This window comes from Alligator mississippiensis, chromosome 4 (genome assembly GCF_030867095.1).
Source record: "Alligator mississippiensis isolate rAllMis1 chromosome 4, rAllMis1, whole genome shotgun sequence".
In the NCBI taxonomy this organism is placed as follows: Eukaryota; Metazoa; Chordata; order Crocodylia; family Alligatoridae; genus Alligator; species Alligator mississippiensis.
This window is the reverse complement of record NC_081827.1, coordinates 166800954-166820263: the sequence shown is the minus strand read 5'-3', so window position 1 is coordinate 166820263 and position 19310 is coordinate 166800954. Positions and strand designations below refer to the sequence as shown.

The window sequence follows — 19310 nt, the reverse complement described above, 5'->3', positions numbered from 1 at the left end:
CCCTTGCCCCTGCACCCACCTCTAGCTCAGCAATGATCCGGTCCTCATCGTCGTCATCTTTGATGGCGGAGGCAATGATGGGCGGGGTGGATGCAGGCCTGGCCACCTCTGACACGGTCCGCCTCAGCTTCACCTGGGGCTTCTGGGTCTCAAGCTCCTCTGATTCTGCCTTCTGCAAGTGCAACAGCAGGAGATGTGATGGGTCTGGCAGGGCTCTAGGGCCCCCGGGGTCTCTGAGCCCCGTACCCAGCCCCGCCCCAGGGTACCCGTTCCATACCTTCATGAAGCTGGACTCTTTCTTGCTTGTGATGATGACCTCACCACTGCGGGTGGTGGTGAGCCCATGGGACGAAGGAAAGCTCCGACGAGGTGGGGGAGGTGGGGGGGATTTTGAGGGCTTCTCAGTCCGGTATCTGGGGACTGTCAGCTCATCTAGGGAAACAACAGGGCTGTCAGGAGACGAGGCCTTTCCCTTCTCTGCGGAGGCTCTCCTAGGACTCATAATTCAGCTCAAACTCAGCACTGGCATTTACCACGATTGTACCAGTGCCCTGGATGCAAGGAAAGCCTGGGCACAAGCCAGTGCCTTTCAGGGGCACCATGTCTTGGGTTAGGGCATGGCTGTCTGCATGGTTACAGGCTGCACCAGAGTAAGTCTCAGGCTCCCTGAGCCATACACCATGCAGTTGCCCTTCCCTCTGACTGCATTGCTTGGGTACCAATACACTGCAATATATACCTGCATGCTTCCCCACTCTATCACCCACCTGCAGGGCCACCCTCTCCTGGCTGCACTGGCCTGCTCTGGCCCCTGTGGTGGGGGTAAGCAGCAAAAGCTGAAGGAAAGATGGGGAGAATGGCAGCTGGTAGGAGCCTGGGGTCACAATTTAACCCTTCACAGGCTGCATAAAGCATGTGGGCCACCAGTTAAATAGCCCTGGATTAGGGAAAGGATAAGTGCAATGAAATGGGCCAGCATCCTGGAGCATGCTCCCATTGCTTGCAACTCTGACTGCCCATGTAGGTGACACCCTGGCTTGTGACACCCCAGGGCATGGTTGGCCACACATGTGGATCAGTGTTGCCTGACTGACAAGCATACTGCTTGGCAGGGACCTGGTGCTGAGACAGCAGGCAGCTCTGTCAGGCAGGGATAATGCAACCCTGAGATACTCAGCACCCCTGACAGCCATGGAGGGAGCCAAGGACCTTGTTGGAAGTGCAGGTTAGGTTCTTGAGGGCACTAGCAGCCTCTTGAGTAATATAATTCAACCCATGGTACAGGAAAGAGGTGCAGCATAGGGAACCTCCTGACAAGGTATGGAGAAGAAGTGCAGTTTTCCTACCCTGGACAAAGACCCTGCTCCCAGGACCCTTCACAAATGGAGCAAGAAACCCCCCTAAGATGCATTCTAGTCTCCTCAGGCCAATCCATCCAATGTAAGGGGCTGTGAGCAGTGACTAGGCTTACACATTTTGCCTGCAGGAAGCAAGCTTGTCTACCAGGTGGCAGTACAGAGGTAAGAGTAAGCTTCACCTGCAAGGACAGTAAGAGGGAGACCTAGGCTGCAGATCTGCTAATGCCAGAATGTCAGCGCTCATCATAGCCATTGGCCCTGTAGAGACTGGCAGCCCACCCTTCCTCTGGCAGAATCACCAGACTTCCATGCCTCTTCTAGGGCAGGAATCCTGCTTCTGAGCCCCTTATCAGATCTCGGTCTATAACTTGACTGTAATTCCCTCCCACCATTGGAAAGAAAATGCAGAAGGCCTGACTTCCACCACTACCACATAGTCCCCTCTCAGACCTAGGAATTCAAGCTAGGCATCCTGGCTGTGGGGTAGCAAACAGGCTGAAGAGTGCATGGCCTCCACCTAAGTGGGGATGGCCAGGGGGCAGAAATGGAGGACATCCCTGCCTCATGCCCTTGCTGGTTGGACTTCCTTGCTGCTCCCTCCTCCCACCCCCTCCCCGCGCCCCTCCCTGCCCCCTACCTGAGCCTCTGCGGCCATTGGGGTCGACTTTGCCACCTGTGGTTTTCTGTGCGTGCTGTGGCTTGGACGCCTTGTGCTCGGGGGTAGAGGCGGTGCTGCCAGAACCCTGCTTGTGCTTGGCCGCGAAGTCCAGGTCAGGGATGGCTTTCATGAGCTCAGCCTGTGTCTCCTCCAGGAGACGGTTAATGTCCTTGGCACTGTACTGGGTCAGCGCTGCCCTCTTCTCCTCCCAGTCCCGCTCTGCAGCCTGCAGGCAGAGAGCAGAGCTGGCTGCAGCCTGAGCAGGGTCCCATTGGCAGCAAGAGCCATCTCCAGCCCTGCTGCAGCCCTCCATGGTCTGACCTCAGCTCCAAAGGCCTGCCCCATGGGACTGTCTGGGAAGGGCTGAGGGTGTGAGGCTTGAGCGTAGACTGGCACTGTCTGGGCTGCCCAAGGAGCTCTCTGCCAGGCTGGAGACAGCCCTGCTGTGTGTGACTTACAAGGACTAACAGAGCAGTTTGCAATGAATAGGACTGCAGGTGCCTCAGACCTCCTGACCTAGGAAAATCCTTCTGTGCAGAGGTAGGGAACTTCTCTGGGGAAACTAAGGCATGGAAGGATGATGACTTCCTAGTGTAACTGGGTCATAACTGGAGGTTAGGATGGAAACCAAGGCTTTTGCCTCTTTGTCCACTTTGCTCTGATCACCTTCCCCTCCCAGGGCTGCGCATAGAAGCCAGGAGTCCTGCTCACTAGCCTGGTGTGCCCTCTCCAGAGCTTGCCTTGGAACCCGAGGTCCTAATTCCCCAGTTTGCAAATGCTTGAACCTCTAAGCCAGACTCCCCTCCTACAGACAGACTCTGTGATTAAAGCTCAGTCCAGTGCTATCCAACCTCTCTGGTTCTGGGGCCAGACATTTCATTGTGAAAGGGCCTGGGGGCCACAAGCAGTATTCAGGGACGAGTCTTCTCCACTTTGGTATTCCTGTGTGGTTGGACCCACCTGGCATACATCTGAAGCAGCCCCAGGCTGCTTTGGGCACCTGGTGGGGGAGTTCTCCTAAGCCCAGACAGATAGCAGGGCCCTGATCCTGCTGCTCCTGAAGTTCCCGCAGCTAAGCAGGGCAGAGGGTGATCAAGCAGACAGGTTCTCTCCTCTTTGCTGCTGCAACACAGCAGGCAACTACCAGGAGAGCTGAAGAGCTGACAGCTGCTCCTCTTGGGGCTCCACAGGGAGCAGGGAGGCAGTCTCCCCTGTGGGCTCATCCCCATAGTGATAGGGCTGATTCAAACACTGCAGTGATCAAAGTGAGGGGTGTATAATTCTCTGTCTGTAGCAGCCAGGGCCCCCAAGGTGTGGACAGCTCAGCGCTGAACCCTTTGTTAAGCCTCCCCACTCATGTGTATGGCATAGCAGCCAATGCAGTGGGAGCACCGGGCTCTCACCTCTACAGACACAGCTTTGTCTGCGCTCTTCTTGCTGGGGATCTCAGGGCCTGTCTGGGTCTTGGCGGGCACCATCTCTGGAACTTGGGAGGGGTTATTGCTCTTGCAGGGGGGCTGGGGTGGCATGGCGCTCTGTCCAAAGCCAGGCATGCCCAGTCCATCAACAGAGGCAGTCAGGTCATGGAAATTCACTGGGGGACTGATGGGCATCTCCAGATCCAAGCCCTTGGTGAAATCAGTCTCTGGTGGCATCTTCTTTGGGGACTGGCTGAGGTTGTTGGGAGAAGTCCACAGTCCCTCATCCACTTGTCTGCCAAAGGAACAGAGATATCAAAGGTCACTGTGGGGGGCTGGCACCAGGGTGGGTTATATAACCTGTTGTTTTTATCATTTTTAAAAGAAAAGAAAGCAGCCTGAGGATGATGCTTGAATATTCCCTCCACATGGGCTAATGCTGGCAGTCCTGGTTGACGGGGGGGCAGGTTGTATCTTTCTCTGCCTTAGTTTCTTGATCATCCCCAGTCAAAAATAAGGGGTTTATCATGGGAACTGCTAGGCAACCTTATTAAGTGAAGCTACCAGTGCTGCATACAGAGGCAGATACAGAAGGGGGCGCACTGGTGCATTTGCACTCCCCCACTTTGATTCCCGTTGGTTAAAACCAGCTACCTAGCAGTAGCATCAGGATTTCTAGTCAGGCAGCGCTAAGGGAGTGAATTGACTTCATGGCTCATTGTAATCTACCTAATCCCTTCTAAACACTTCATTCCACAGATGTTAACAACCCTCTTTTCTTTTTAATGGTCTTGATGTTCCATCAACCAAGCTATCCTTTCTTTTGCAATTCTGCTGCCTCTTAGCTGCTCCTGGTTATGAAGCTCCTATTTCACAGCCCCGCAGGTTGTTTTTAACTCATTTCAATGAAGTTATAGTTGTTTTTGCTTCAATCTTAAACTGAATAATACAGCCCCAGTGTTATTAGTAAAACTTCTAGTTTATTTTTAACTGAAGAAAAATACACAGATGATCTGCCTTACTGGGCAACACAGATGTCACCTGTTGTCCCACAGAGTTGGGCCCCTGCTGCTCCTGGGGCTTGTGGGGCCCAATCCTGCAGGGCAACTTCAAATGGGGAACTGACTCAAGGTGTGGCAGCATGACACACATGCCTAGAGAATCCTCTGCTGGGGGATTTCCAGATCGTGCCTCTGCAAAGGGGGGGGCGCTGAAACTACCCCTGCAGATTAATTTCTATGACAAAATCAGACCTCTAAAGCCCTGGGAGTGCCTGCCTGGGATGGCTGGAGAGCATGGGCAGCTCCAGACTGCTTGCACTCTTCTGCCATAAAGCAAGCAGAAGCCCACTGCAAAAAGCAGAACACGTTTATACTATCTTTTGTCGTGGCCACAAATTTGGGCATCTGTGGCTTGACAAAGGGTACGGATCTCTGCTGGCTTTTGCTTTGTGCTGCCATTAATGTTTTTATGGAGACACAAAGATGACTTCTGTTTTCAGCCTATGGAAATAGGCTTGCCAGACAGTAGAGCATTCAGGTTGATTGTTCAGGCTGATTGATAAGAGTGATACCAAAGAGTCTAGAACATACCTGATAATGACCAGGAGGTCTGGGGATTAGGGAAATTTGGCAAGAGATGTTAATATTTGTTATGTAAATGTCTGATGTAAACAGAATTGCTTGATCTATGGAGGACTGGAAATCTTCAGCAATTTCACTGGGCCGAGGAGACACTATTCCTGAGTTGTGCTTGTGTCTTACCACAAGCATCCAAGGCTAACACCTTGTAACCCTTTAGACAGGTGTGTTAGTGAGCCGGTAACAGACCTAGCCAAGCCTTTGCCACTGAACCAGCCTTTGTGGTCATTCTTTGTACAACACTGAGGTCTTCAAAAGAACACACGATGACTGCAGCAGCACCAGCATTGACAGCCCCTCTGACACAGCCCTCATACACAAAGCATTATACTGACCAAGACAGAACACAGAGGAACAACAGGTTATATATAACACCAGGCACCGGGGGGGGCCAAAGGTGGGGAGCACAACGTAACGGTGGTTTGGCTCTGACTGGGGTGACACTGGGGGTCTCAGTCCACCAGCTGACTCATGGTTGGTAGGCACTGTGGCACAGGAAGGTATTAAGGAGGGACATGGGAGGAGGAAGGTAGAACAGATTTATGGATGTCTATAGGGTCTCCTTTCAGGCATCAGAGTAGTTTTCTGCATAAGATGATCAAGAACAGCCTTGCTGGTAGACTGGGACCAGGACCCCGCCTCTCAGGGGGAGGAGGCCAGGAGCAGGGTCTCTGACCTGCCCCTGGGAGGGAAGAGCAGATGGATCAGGTGGCAGGGCATGATAATGGGGAAAGGTGGGGTTATTGCCCTGCAGGCCTGGGTTGGGAGAGGCTCACCTGCGGATCTGGGCCAGGGTGTCTGTCACGGTCTTGCAGCGTTTCAGCAGTCCATCCAGGCGGTTGGGCTCTTCCTTGAGGAATTTCACAGCTTCCACCTCCACTCGCAGCACCACACGCATCTTGCTTTGCAGGCTGGGGAACTGAGCTGTGGGAAGGGGTGTGGGTTGAAACAAACAGGGTTAAGGCAAGGCCAGGGCAGCAGCAGGGCCAGGAAGGGAGTGTCCAGACTGAGCCCCCACTAGATCCTGGGGAAAACGAGACGCTCCTGTCTCCCCAGCCTTGTGGGCCAGTCCTGCCTGGCACTGCTGGCAGAGCTTAGGGGAAGCTCTCCTGTCCTTCCTAAGAGACGGTCCCTTTGTGACTGCAGACAAAGCAACTCACAAACAGCACAGTGCTTGCTGCATCACTGGTCCATGGGTGCACACAGCCAGTGTCCCCACTGCCCCACCACCCATGATGGCACAACAGTCTTCCCCTTGTCCCTTCAACTGGCGCACACAGCCTGCCACAGCCTCTCCAGCCCCTCACACACTCAGACTTGACCTCACCTACACACCACACCCTGTCCCTACCATGCCCAGCAGCAGTGTCCCCTGGGATGAGCTCTTTGGCTCCAGGGGTGTTAGTGCCGGTCCTTCAGTTTTGCAGAAAAAAGGTTCCCATATACCCCTCCTTGCCTAAACCTGCTCCCTGTCTCGCCCCACCTCTCTTCTGGCCCCTCCCCTTTCATCCTTTCCCTCCCACAGCCTGGCATATGAGGGCCCCTGGCCTGGCCCTCACAAGACCATACCGTCATTTGGGGTTCAAACTTGTTACCTGGGAAACTGCCCTAAACCAAGGATGTGCAGTGAGTCATTGGGGGCTCCTGGCTCTAAGCCCTATTTCAGCCTGCTAGAGACTCTATGCCTTCTATGCCCCCCCACTGCCCTACACACTGGGACACTGGGACCTGGGGGTGGGGGGCAGCTGGTCAGGAGTGAGAGGCACTGAGTCAGGTCTGGCCATTGATGTTTGCAAATGGGTCCTGGTACAAAAAAGGTTGAGAACCGCTGCTCTAGACTCTAGAGGCTACAGGGATGCTCAGATGCTCCCATGCCCTGGGGGAGTCCCCACACTTCCACTCTGCCTGCCTTGTCCTGCCTTCACATCTCCACAGCTCTTGCTGCATCATCACTTCCCATCTGGCCTGGCTCTGGGAAGTAGGCCCTCTGCCACTTTCAAATGAGGCACAGGGCGTCTGCTGGCTGGAGATGGGGAGGTGTTTAGCTCAGCAATGGGAGATTGCAGGGAACAGCAAAATAAAATATACAGTGTGAGGGAGGAGGTGGCTCCAGGCACAGCCACATGGGGGAGGGGGAAGCTGAGGCCACGAGCAACCTGCGAGCTGTCAAATTCACTTGGGCAGAGTCTCTCAAACTCAATCTGACAGCAAGCAGAGCAACCAAGGACACAGCCGTGCTCAGCATCATGTGGGAAAGCCACAAACATATTGGCAGCATGCACATGCAACTGGACTGCAGGCAGATACACAGGCCACATGTAGCCTGGACACAGGCCACATGTAGCCTGGACACATGAAAAAATGAGCAGAGAATGAAGAGGACAGAGATGCAACTGGACCTAGAGACAGCAAGAAGGACTACAACAGGATCATCAGCAGCAGAAGTGAAAGAGACATCAACAGCAACAGCGACAAGGACAGTGAATGAACTGAGAATGTAAACCCCAAATCGGGGTTTGGACTAAAGGACTGTGATTTGGGTAGGTGAGGGTGGAGGGTGGGTGCGCAGAGGCGCAGGGGAGTGGGTGCATTTATTGTAACAGGAAGCACGGGTTTCTTAATGTGGTTTTAGGATGCGTGATGGAAAGCTTCTGATAGAGGATGTATATATATATAACTCTATATATATAGGAATATATTTTAATTAAAAAAAAGGTGTGTGAGCAATGTGCAACGTGGATACATGCAGCCACATGAGGAACTTGCAATCAGAACCCATGCAAGCAACACACACCACAAATACATGCAAACATGGTGGAAACATGGAACTCAAATATATGCAAACACAGGCAAACATACAAGAAATATACAACCAGACATGTACACAACGTTCATGCAACCTGTAACCCAATACGTGCAAACATGTTGGAAATGTGACCTAAATGACATGAAAGCACATGCAAACATGCTGGACATCAAACTCAAATATATGAAAACACACAGGAAACATACCAAAACACATGCAAACACACACAAATATGCAGACAACATGCAAACCAGATCCATGCAAACATGCTGGGAACATGCAACACGTACGAGCAGCTACACACAGCCATGTTTGAAACATGTAAACTGAATGCAGACAATCCTACATGCACCATGCAACCCCAACTACAGGAACACACAGAACATGCACAACCCAAACACACACAAGCATGCAACCACAATCCATACAAACGTATGAGAACATGCAGGCAACATGACATTCAAACATGCAGACACCACATGACCTGACCACATGCAAATAGGAAGGAGACATACAATCTGAATACCTGCAAACGCAGGCCACACACAGCACACACACTCCTATAGTGCTCAGAACACAAACTAATGCCTCACTGCACTTGAGAGCAAATCTTGCTCCCTCTGCACATGTCCTAGGGAGCAGTGCACATGAGTGTGTTTGCAGAGTGTGTAAGGTTTCCCTCCCCTCCCCACACCAATCCCAGGCACATCTGGGCACCCCCAGGCTCCCTCTTGGTTCTATCTCCTCCCCACTGCCCCTCTCACCCTTCAGTTCCGTCAGTGTCTCCCCCAGCTGCTTCAGCACCAGGGCCTTCTCCTCCAGCTCCTGCACAGGGATGAGCCGGTGGTTGTGAGCCAGGTCTTTCTGGATCCGCTCCACGGACTTCTCCAAGTCACTGCAAACATAGGTGGCAGGGAAGTCAGGCCCCCTCTTCTCTGAGCTGGGGACATGGGGCAGGTGAGGGGCACCCGGATACCACTGCATATCTGCCTTGCTGCAGAGCAGCTGGGGCTGGGTCTTGATGCATGTGCAAAAGGGCATCTTTGCACAGATGGCGTGAAGGTTTCAGGGTTGCGGATGCAAGGTCTGGTAGCAGCTCACACAGCACTCCAGAACTATGCACCAGTGCAGAGGATGAGAGCCCATGTCCTATCCTCCCATTGGGCCTAAACTGGCTGGTTCATGCCTACAGGCGGGAGGGGGGGAAAGGGGTGCTGGGGCTCCACCACTGAAGTCAGCAGAGTTGGGCGGATTTCTACTGGTTGGTGTCTCACCTTCTATTGAGCAGTGTCAATTTACACCAGCTGGGAACCTGGCCTGCTGTGTGCAGTTGGGCAGGGCTGATGTATACATGCTGAGTGTACTGCCCATTTAATTCAATGCAGCAACAGTGACTTACTCCAGTCAGGGACTTGGCCCTCAGCCTTTCACTCCCATCCCTGCTCAGTCACAGGGGGCAGGGGCAAGGAACTAGAAGGGGATAAGGGTAGTGGTGTCTCCACAAGGCAGGAAGCCCTCTTCCAGCTCTGGGACAGACAGACCCCTGCTCCCCTCACTTCAGCTGCTGGGTGATGAGCTCCTCCTCATTGAGATAGCGTAGCCGCTCCTCTTCTACCAGAGTGCGCTGGCGCTGCAGCGGGTCCTCGTGCTTGCGCATGGTGTCCGTCACTCGCACGCTGATCTCCGTCTCCGTCCTCCGCAGCATTGTCTTCACTGTCTCCTGGTTCTGCAGCTGCAGGTGAGGGGAGGGGAGGGGAAAGGAAGGAGAGAGGGAGGCATGAACACAGGCAGATCCAGGGGGGGTGCATTGGTGCAGTTGCACACTCCTTTAATTCCTGCTCTGCCTAAACATTAAAACCACTGCCTGGGAAGGGCAGCTGCATTTCTATTCTGGCAGTGCTGAGAGGATTAATTGACTTCATGGCTCATTGTCCTCCCCCTCCCCTCACCCCATTCCCGCTGATCTCTCTTTACTCTGCAGGTGTTAATGACCCTCTCTCCTCTGTAATAGTCCTGATGTTCCACTATTCAAACTCTCCTTTCTTCTGCAGTTTAGCTGTCTGTTAGCCATTCCTGCTAATATCTCTATTTCCCAGCCCTGCAGACTGTTTTTAGATCTTGCTAAAAACCTTAACTCAGGTGTGGTAAAATAAATTCAGGTGTAGAAATGATCGACATTGAAGTAGTGGAGGCTTTGTCAAGATGCTCAGGAAGGCTAAATTTTGTTTTATGGATCTAAGACAGACACATGCATTTAATAAGAATGACTACAGGCCCAATGACATAATATCTTTTGACTCGTTGGACTTTTTTTGCCTGGTGTGTTGTGTTTTTTTAAACTTTATATATAATCTAGCAAATTAGTGCACGTTCCAATAATTATATCTACTTTTGCTTTGATTGTAAACATAATAATATAGTGCTAGACCCCTAGAATATTTGTAAAGCTTCTAGTTTCTCCTTAACTGGAGAAAAATGTGCTGTTTCATGTGCTGATGGGCCACACCATCTGCACCCCCGCCGTTTCAAAATCTTAGCTCCACCCATGGGCATGAGCACCCAGCCTGCTGGGAATGTCAAAACAGAGGAATGTCGTCAAAACAGACCAGCACAGAGGCAGGGCAAGGCATCCTGCATGCTGCAGGAGCAGGAGCCAGCAGTCAGAGCAGAGTACCAGGAGTCAGAACACCTGGGTTCTCAGTCCAGCTCTAGGAGGGGGTGTGACCCAAGTGGTTTCTGGATCTGTGGGAACTTGCCTAAAAGGCAAAAGGAGGCAGCCCCTTGCAGGCATGGCCAGCCTTTCCCCCTTACCCCATCTCCACTGCTCCCCACCAACTTGTCACTGCTAATTATCTTTGGAGCTAAGCAAGTCCAAGAAAAGCCCAGCACCTTGCTGGGCCTGGACCTGAGCTCCTTGGCTTAGTGGTGGAGCTGCCATCTGGTCTCTCACTGCTGCCAGGCCTGCTACCATCACCAGGAAGGGCTGGACAGTAGGGGAAGCTGTGGATGGGGATACATGCTGGCAGGGGAGGAAGAGTGGGGTTGGGGGCATGCCATGGATATGGGAGAATGGGCATTTGTTAGCCCGGATCCCGAATTTCAGCCAAGACATCGCCAATCCAGCCTCAAACAAATAAAGCCTTGAACACAGGGGCTGGGCCAAAGTCAGACATTCAATGGCAGAAAGGACAGGGAAAGGGGCTTCATTGTTCATTGCACGGAGATGCTTAGTGGAGCAGCGAGATATCTGCTACCATGGTGTCTGTTCAGATCCAGCCCTGGTCGGGGCTGGGGCTATGGGAGAGCTGTGTATAGACTGCTGGTTGTTCCAGCTCTGAAGGGGGTGCAGTGCTGGTAATTTCAGACAAGAGGCTGATACCTGGAGAGCAAGCTGGCCCTAGGGGGTGGGGATTTCTAAGGGGTGCTTATGGGGTACCTTCTCCTCCAGCCCACACGTACTTTAGCTCCTCTGCCAGGTCCATGGGACACAGAGCTCAATGATAACCAAGTCCTTTTCAGAGCAGGACACCGGGGTGAGTGGGATCTCTGAGCTGGATATGCCCAGAGGAGAGCCAGGAGATCTGATCTGGGGTGGGGTACCAGTAGGCACCCCCTACCTGCAATTTCTTCAGCTGCTGCAACTGGTTGCGGAGGTCGCTGGCATTCTGCTGCAGGTCGTGGAGGTGCAGCTGCATGTGCAGGCGAGTGATGGCTGTGGGCTGCCCCGCTGGTGTGCTAGTGGCGGAAGGGGGTGGTGGGGCAGGCACTGGGGTCCCCATGTTGCTCCGACTGGGGGCTGAGTGAGAAAGCCAGCAAGAAGTTCCATTAGATGGATTCTCCAATGCCCCCCTCCATGCCCCTCACTCTCCATCCAGAGCACTGCCACCCATGCTGATACATGCACAGTGCATTGGGTCCCTACAGGGGAGAAGTCCTATATACACGTAACAGATTCTTCCCAGTATCTATTGCCTTCTAGGCCTGCAATGTCTCTGTAGCCCTGGCTCCATTCGCAGCAGTCACCTCCCTAGAAAGGACAATTATCTGTGGCTCTGTTGAAAACCTTGCTCTTCTTCTTTCTAAAGAACCTGCTTCTGCCTCCCAACCCTAAAAAATCAGCATGTTTTTGGTCTAAAAAGGAGTGGTTCTGGTATCCAGGGTCTCACTCTCCCAAACAGCATCTGGCACTGACCCAGCCATAGTACTGAGAAACCAAATACCCAGGAGACCCTCCAAGTACAGCTGCTCCTTAGGTGATTCACCACAGGGGCAAGGAGCCCCAGTGGCTCCAGGAAGGGGGATAGGGGCATGCAGGTCCTGGGCTGGAAATGCCCATGCTCCTTGGTGGGGATAGTCAGGAAATGCCCTTGGCACAGAATTAGGGAAGGTTGTACCATGGGAGCCTCCTGGAGGCCTCTCCCACTCAGCCCTATGAACTAGAGCCTGAAATCCCTCTGACACAAGACCCTGGGATCTAGCTAAGCCAAGGACAGCTCTAAGTACCCTCTGCAAGCCCTAGAAGGGAAGGGGCTCATGGCACAACACAGCCAACAAGGACCCAAGGTGCCTCCATGAGCAACTCAGACTGCCTCTGTCGCTCCCACCCGATCACTTACGTGCTGCTGGGGGTGTCCCTCCATTGGCAGCTTCCATCTTCTCACTGTGACGAGGAGAAGAGGGGTACTCGGTGAGTGCAGAACAGGCATCTCCAGCCCCGGAGCCACCGCAGCACAGGGGACAGGAGAGCTGGGAAAGGGCGGGAGCTACCAGGCTGAACCCCAAGCAGGAGAGGAGATGCCTGGAGAGGGAGGAGACGGGCTGGGGTCGTGCTGGGGTCCTCCCTGACAATGCCATCCCCTCCCCATCCTTAGCCATGACCCAATGGAGATGCTGGAGGATGCTTTCCCTCTCTCCCTTCACAGGCATATCACCTGTGGGCTGGGGGGCTTTTGCTGGGACTGAGGATGTGAGATACCAGGCTGGCAGCACACAGGGTGATGAAGTAGGGGTCGATTCTATCTGCAGCTGCAGCAATGCCCTGCTGTGCTGCTGGAGTTGGGCGCACTGGGGATCCAGCCTACTGAGGGCTATGAGCTGCTCCAAGACAGCCTGGCAGCCCAGAGCTGTGCAGGGACCAAGTGAGGCCTCAGAGGACAAGGAGGACTCAAGCTGCAGCAATACACAGTGCAAGGAAAGATCCTCAAGCTCTTCGGCACCCTTGGGGCTGAAATAGCCACAAATTCGTGAGGCATTAGGAACGACATGCCCCAGCTGTTGGGCAATTCCACAGCTATTCTCTGGGAGGAGCTTTGCACCTTCCTGTAATGTAGTTGGTAACAGGCAGGGTTGAGGTTACAACACCTTGCAGACCTCACGGTTGGTCCACACGGCAAGTCCTCAGTTCCTGCATGCCAGCATCCCACCTGCCCCCAATCTGCTGTCAGCTGTCAAGCCCATCCACTATGCTCAGCAGGGGTGGAGCTACTGGGTGTCCCAAAGGCAGCAGGAACAGAGGCCTTGTTCCCTGCCAGTCCCTGTATTCAGGATGCTGCCCCACCCATCCATGGTACATGTTAGGTCTCCTCTGGTATCATCTTGGGGCAAGGGCAGGAGTGAGGCTCAAAGACCTCTGGCTTCCTCTGTGTGGCCAACCCCTGCTGCCCCATCTCCACTGAACAGCCTTGAGTCAAATAGCCCCAGATCCCTGTGGCAGGGCAGGCTGGGATGGAGTTCATGGCAAGCACCTGCAGGGCACTGGGGCTCTCCTTGCCTTCATGAGAACCTGTCACCCCTGCTCCCCCACAGAAGAGCAGGGCCCAGCATCTTGCTGCTCCGCTGTGACTTACCTGGGGGTCTCGCCCTCGGAGCCCCGGAGCAGCGCACTCTGCACCAGCCCCGTCAGGCTGGCAATCTGCTTCTCCATGGCCTCCATTCGTTCCCTGCAAAGCAGGGAGAGGAGGGGGAGGGGTTGTGTTAGCCAACAGAGGGGATCTTCCTGCCTTGGATGTCTGCCATGTGGCTAAGAGGGGAGGGACCTAGGGGTCCTGGACCACACTGGAGGAGGATGCTGTCTCCAGATCCATCCCTGGACTCTTGAATTCCTATAGGGGTCTGTGGGTCAGGCCCCAGCCATCTCCAGTGTAAATCACCAGCGTTCCCATGATGTCATTTAATCTCGGTCCACTGACTTCCACTCAGAAGCAGACCCTTGCTTTCCCTCCCTGCCTCAAGGGCCCTCCCCACCCTACCCTCTCACATCACAGATTTTACTAGGACTCCCCCAAGGTGGATCTAGCCATGGACCTGCCCCTCCTAAGTGCTGTCTGGGTGAGAGACTCGTGCTTGGTCCACTACTGAAAGCCACATCCTGCCAGCCTTGCCTGGCCTTCCTGGGGGCTCTGGAAGGACTGGGGGTGGCTGCAGCGGCCACAGAGCTCATTTGAAGGACCTGGCACAGCTGGGATCCCAGACATTTGTGTTCCTGATGCCACCAAGGCAGTTCCTTTGTTTTTCTCCTCCCTCCCTCTTTCCCTGCCCTGCTGTCCCTGGCTGTTCCAAGTCATTCCGCGCGTATTCTCTCCTCCATGGCACGCACCAGTTTAATGAGCTTCTCCCTCCCCAACAGCCCAGCTCCTGGCCTGATAACAGCCACTAAGGCCATACCTGTGTTGAGGAGTTAAAGAGACCAAGCACAGAGGGAGAGGCCTGTAAAGCAAGATAGCAACCATTTCTCTCCTGACTATGCCCCTTCCAGTAGCACTGGAGCACAAGGTCACTGGCTCTTGGGTCAAATGACTGGGGAAGAGAGACTCTTTCTAGCCTCCCACCCTGCAGTCTTGTACAGCTGTGAAGTCGTGAGCTCAGGGCACGTGGCACGGATTGCAATGATGTCCTCCAAAAGCAGACAGCAAGAGGTTTCAGGGCCCTCAGGTGCAAACTCCACCCCATGCCTGTAACCTACCAGCTGCTCCATCCCAAGTCAAAAAGCAAGGAAGTGCTATGCAGCCCTGGAATCCAGGTCTCCTGCACTAACCATGGAGCCCTACTCCCTCCATATCACTGGAGCATGGTCACAGACTCACGGGGCTGGATGGTCTAGTGGTCAGAGCCACCTCCCATAGCTCAGAACTCCTGGGCTCCAGGACTGCTGTGTGACCTTGAAGCAAGCCCCTGTCCTTGTTCCCTGCCTCAGTTTCCCCATCCCCCATATTCCTGTATGAGACAGGGACATATCCTGGCCATTAATGCCAAGCCCATTTCAGCTCCCTCACCACCACCCTGCTGAGAAGCTGCTGCTTCAAGCCCTTTCTCTCTCCCTCACTCCCCCCAGCCCCTCTTACCTTGTCTCTGTATCCTTGGTGGGCACAGGGGAGCTAAATCCTGACAGGGGACGGTCCCCAGGGCCTGGAAACAGGTCTGGAGGTCCTGATGAGCTGGGGTTGCGGGGCTTGCTGACAGGGCTCTCCATGAATACAGAGGAGCAGGAATCCTTGCGGAAAGACTGGCGGACAGGCGAGGATCGGCTGGGGGGCCCTGAGTAGGGGCTATGGGGGCTCTGCCCCTGCTGGACATCCACTAGCCGGCCATCGGCCATCTTCTGTGGGGAGGATGGAGGCAGGCGGAAACCCAGGCTGGGTCCATAAGTGTCGCTGTAGATGGGAGCGTTGGGCTTGTATAGGCTGTCTTCCAACTCTGTCTGCAGGGCTGCGGCTGAATATGTGCTGAGGGAGCGGACTGAACCCCGCTTGTACAGGCCCCCAGGGTAGGCAAAGGGGTCACCCATACCAGCCAGGGACTGGGTGGAGGTGATGCTGAGCCGGCCCTCGTGTACCATGCTGTAGGGGTCAGCATACAGCCCCTCATTCTTCACCAGCACCATGTTCTTGCTGGCCAGGTCTTCATCTGGCTTGACGTCCCGACGCTCCAAGATGGCGCTGGGGCTGGGTGAGACGCCCTGGGCAGGTGGCAGGTTGGAGAGGCGGTCCCCATGGTGCACGGGGCTGCCGGCATAGGAGGGTGGGCGCCCCCCACTGTAGGACATGCGGGACCTGGAGGGGGAGGAAGACTGGAGCACAGGCGGAGGGGAGCCAGAGGTGAGGTGGGAAGCTGGGGACATGTTGTTGAGCCGACGGGTGGGGGACGACTCCCTGGAGGTGTAGACCATCTCTCTCTGCGGGGGTGGGAAAGAAAGAAGCAGTGTGAGCACAGTGCCCCTTGCAGGCAGGTCCCACTTCCACTGCCCAAGAGACCCACTGGGAGACTGTTGGATGGGAGCCTTCTACAGCCAAGCCTGGAGACCCACTCAGGGAGGCTGAGGCTGTTTCTAAGGTAGCAGAGAGATTCTAGCTGGGTGTGGATACTGTATCTGAACCTATAACGCCACCCTCCCCTTCCCCAGCTCTGTGCCCACTGTTTACATGTGACCTGCCCCCACGAGGTGTGGCTGTCCTGAGCTGTCTATCACCCTTAGCCAGAGGAGGTGTTGGACAGAAGGGGTGCCTCCGACTGGGTGCAGGGCCCTAGAGGCAAAGGAAGGGAGCATTCCTGGGAGCGATCCCTCTTTCGGCTCAGCTGCAACCCACTGCCCAGAGTCATGTCCAAGTGGCACCAGCAAGGCCTGATCCAGTCCAGGACTTCAGTTCAAGGTGGATGTGATGGACTGTCCCAGCTGGAAGGTCCTGCCCTATATCCCCTTTGCACTGGTATAAATAGCCGTGCAAGGGGGAGTACTGGGGTCAGAGTCCATATGCTGAGGGTGATCAAAGAGAATGCCCTCAATCCAATGGTGCTCAACCTTTTTGCCCGGCAAGCTAGATGGGTAGTGCCCAGTCCATCTGCAAGCTGCATCCAGCTGGTGGTCCTGATCTGGAGTCTGGAGCAGGATGCAGCGGGGCTCCATCTGGCTTCACAGAGGAGAACAGGGGAGGGGTTGCAGCTCAACCCCAATCCACATATGCAAGGGAGGGAAGTTAGCTTGACTGCAACCAGGCCCCACAGAGAGAAGGGAGCACGACTTGGCTCCAATCCAGTTGCATGCAGGGAGGGGATGTGGCCTAGTTGTATGAGAGGAAGGAGCCTTGGTCTGGCCTCAATTAGGGCACACTGGGGGAAGGGGTATGGCCCACCGCCTATCCAGCCATGGGACTTGGGAATTTGGCAGCTTGGGAGGTTAGTGGTATTTAGTGCCACTGCTCCCCTGCTGCCAAATTTTTCAACCTGTAGGGAGCCCCAAAAGCCAGATGCCATGGCTCCATGGGCCAGATTTGGCCCACAGACCAGAGGTTGAGCACTTCTGCCCTCCATCCATTAAGATGCACATACACATGCAGGCACACATAGGCACATGTGCAGACAAACGCACATGCACACACACACACACACACACACACACACACACACAGAGCCACACACAGCTTCTTCTTATGGGTGAACTAGGATGGGGGAGGTGGGTTAAGGGCAGAGAGTCCCGTGGGGGGGAAAGAGGCTTGTTTGCCAGCACTTTCACACACCCACGCTCTAGTCTAGGCAGAACCAAATAAACCCCCCACATGCAGCGTGAAAGCAGGAAATGCAGCCACAGACTGAGGCAGGCACCATTTGCTAAGCACTTGAGTCTGAGGAATCTCACGCAAAGAGAGGGGGCAGCCAGCCAGGAGGCAGATCCCAGTGCAAACTCAGTACAATGCTCCTACCCCAGTGGGTAAGATGGCCATACAAACCCAGGCCCGTCCCAGAGTGAGATGGGAACATGGGGTCCTCATGAAAACCCAGCCTCCTGAAAGAGGGATAAAGAATCCCTGCTTGCATTTGGGTTCCACCCCCATGGACCCCGATCAGCTGCAAGCCCTTTCCCTCCCCCACCCTGATAAACTGCAGCTCCCCTGCTCTTGGGGGCATAGTGTATTCTGATGAATGCCCTGATTATCATGTTTATTACTCCACTGCCAGGGCTCTGGCCATCCATTCTCTTAGAGCAGCACTAGACCAAACCAGAGCCAAGGAAGACAAATGGGAGCCTGTAGCTCCTTTCACAAACACACCCAATTACCAGCCCCTTGGTCTCTGTCACTTAATCTCTCTCAGTAACCTCCCCACACTGGCACAAGCAAAAGTCATGTGATCACAGCCCCCACACTTTCCAACCCTACCTGCAGCTGACATGAATCTGGGTCTCTGCATCCCCATACACTTTTGTGTGCAGGTGTTGTCATGCATGTGAATATATGTCTGTTGTACCACTGTGGATGTATGCTTCTGGGCAGAGGGTGTTTCTGGATGCATGTGCCTTTCTTGGTGCGCACTGGCAGTGTGTGTCTGTGGCGTCTGAGCTGTGTGTCTGCCTGCATGTGTCTCCAGGCATGTGTCTGTGTGCTTCTGTCTGTGCTTGCTAGCATCAGCAATTTCCCCTGTTCCCAAGTGTTAATAAGAAATGCTGAGAACTATGCCCAGTCCACCCAGTAACTAGAAGAGAGATAACCATTCTGCTAAGCAAGACTAGTGCAGTTTCTGTGCTAGGCATGGCTTTGGCCAACATGTGTCATTCACAGCTGACAGCCAGAGCCTGGGGCATAAAGGGATTCCACAGGCACCTCATTTCTTTGGAACTGTATTGGCACGTTCCAAATATCTAGGTTTCATTTCAAATAAAATAATCTAGACCTTCTGGGTGCAAAACTACTTTCAAACCACAGCCCAAGTTTCCCTGAAGTGGCAATGCCTGCCTGTGTCTGCTGGTTGCTTGAAACAATGGCGTGCAATGTCCCCTCCACTGCAGCTAGGTGTTCACTCTGAGGTCTAACAAAGGCCCCATCTCCTTACCCGCAGATCCCCATTGGTGATGTGTGAGCCTGGGAATGAGGCATAAAGAGGCTCTTTCCGGTAGATTTTGATAATGCTTCTGTCCTGGATATCCCTAAACAAGAAAGCAAAGGCATGAGCCAGGCATCCCAAAAGTGATGGGTGCCTACAACAGGTCCTGGGCCCTGAACCCACACATTAGCACCCAGCAACCCCACCTCTAATTATGGGCTAAGAAGGGGCAAATGCAACCCCTGGGTTTGGACATCCACTGAGGGCTTCTGGGTCAGGAAAGAACAGACTACACAGGCTGGGCCTGCGCATAAGAGACAGGACAGCTCAGCTTCCCCTGAAGCTCCTGGGACTGGCCAGACCAGCTGGCCATTAGGTCCAATCCAGCCTGGTCTATAAAGTGGGGTTAACCCCTACTGCACACTCCCCTGGGTGCCTGCAGGGTGGATGCATTGCTGCATATGCTTCACCTGCTGTTTTCCAAGCTCCCCTTGGCATGGCTTCCCTGATGTCATTGAGGCTGGCTCCGGGATTCACTGGGCAGCTGTCACAGGAGAAGGGTGCTGGCAAAAAGACTCAGCACCTGGTTCTAGCAGGGCATACGCTTGGTTGGAAACCCTG

At 54.2% G+C, this 19310-nt stretch overlaps 1 protein-coding gene across 1 annotated transcript in view; it reads right to left on the bottom strand.

Moving 5' to 3' along the window:
- Positions 1 to 19310, bottom strand: part of SRCIN1 (SRC kinase signaling inhibitor 1) — a 205837-nt gene that overhangs the window by 18599 nt on the left and 167928 nt on the right. Inside the window, exons 6-17 of the mRNA XM_059727015.1 lie at positions 18699 to 18792; positions 15221 to 16050; positions 13727 to 13819; positions 12497 to 12540; positions 11498 to 11676; positions 9437 to 9612; positions 8645 to 8775; positions 5851 to 5998; positions 3420 to 3729; positions 1996 to 2242; positions 278 to 432; positions 20 to 172 (exon numbers count right to left, since the gene is read on the bottom strand). Coding sequence (XP_059582998.1) covers positions 20 to 172; positions 278 to 432; positions 1996 to 2242; positions 3420 to 3729; positions 5851 to 5998; positions 8645 to 8775; positions 9437 to 9612; positions 11498 to 11676; positions 12497 to 12540; positions 13727 to 13819; positions 15221 to 16050; positions 18699 to 18792 — 2560 coding nt within the window. The remainder of the gene's footprint in view (positions 1 to 19; positions 173 to 277; positions 433 to 1995; positions 2243 to 3419; positions 3730 to 5850; positions 5999 to 8644; positions 8776 to 9436; positions 9613 to 11497; positions 11677 to 12496; positions 12541 to 13726; positions 13820 to 15220; positions 16051 to 18698; positions 18793 to 19310) is intronic.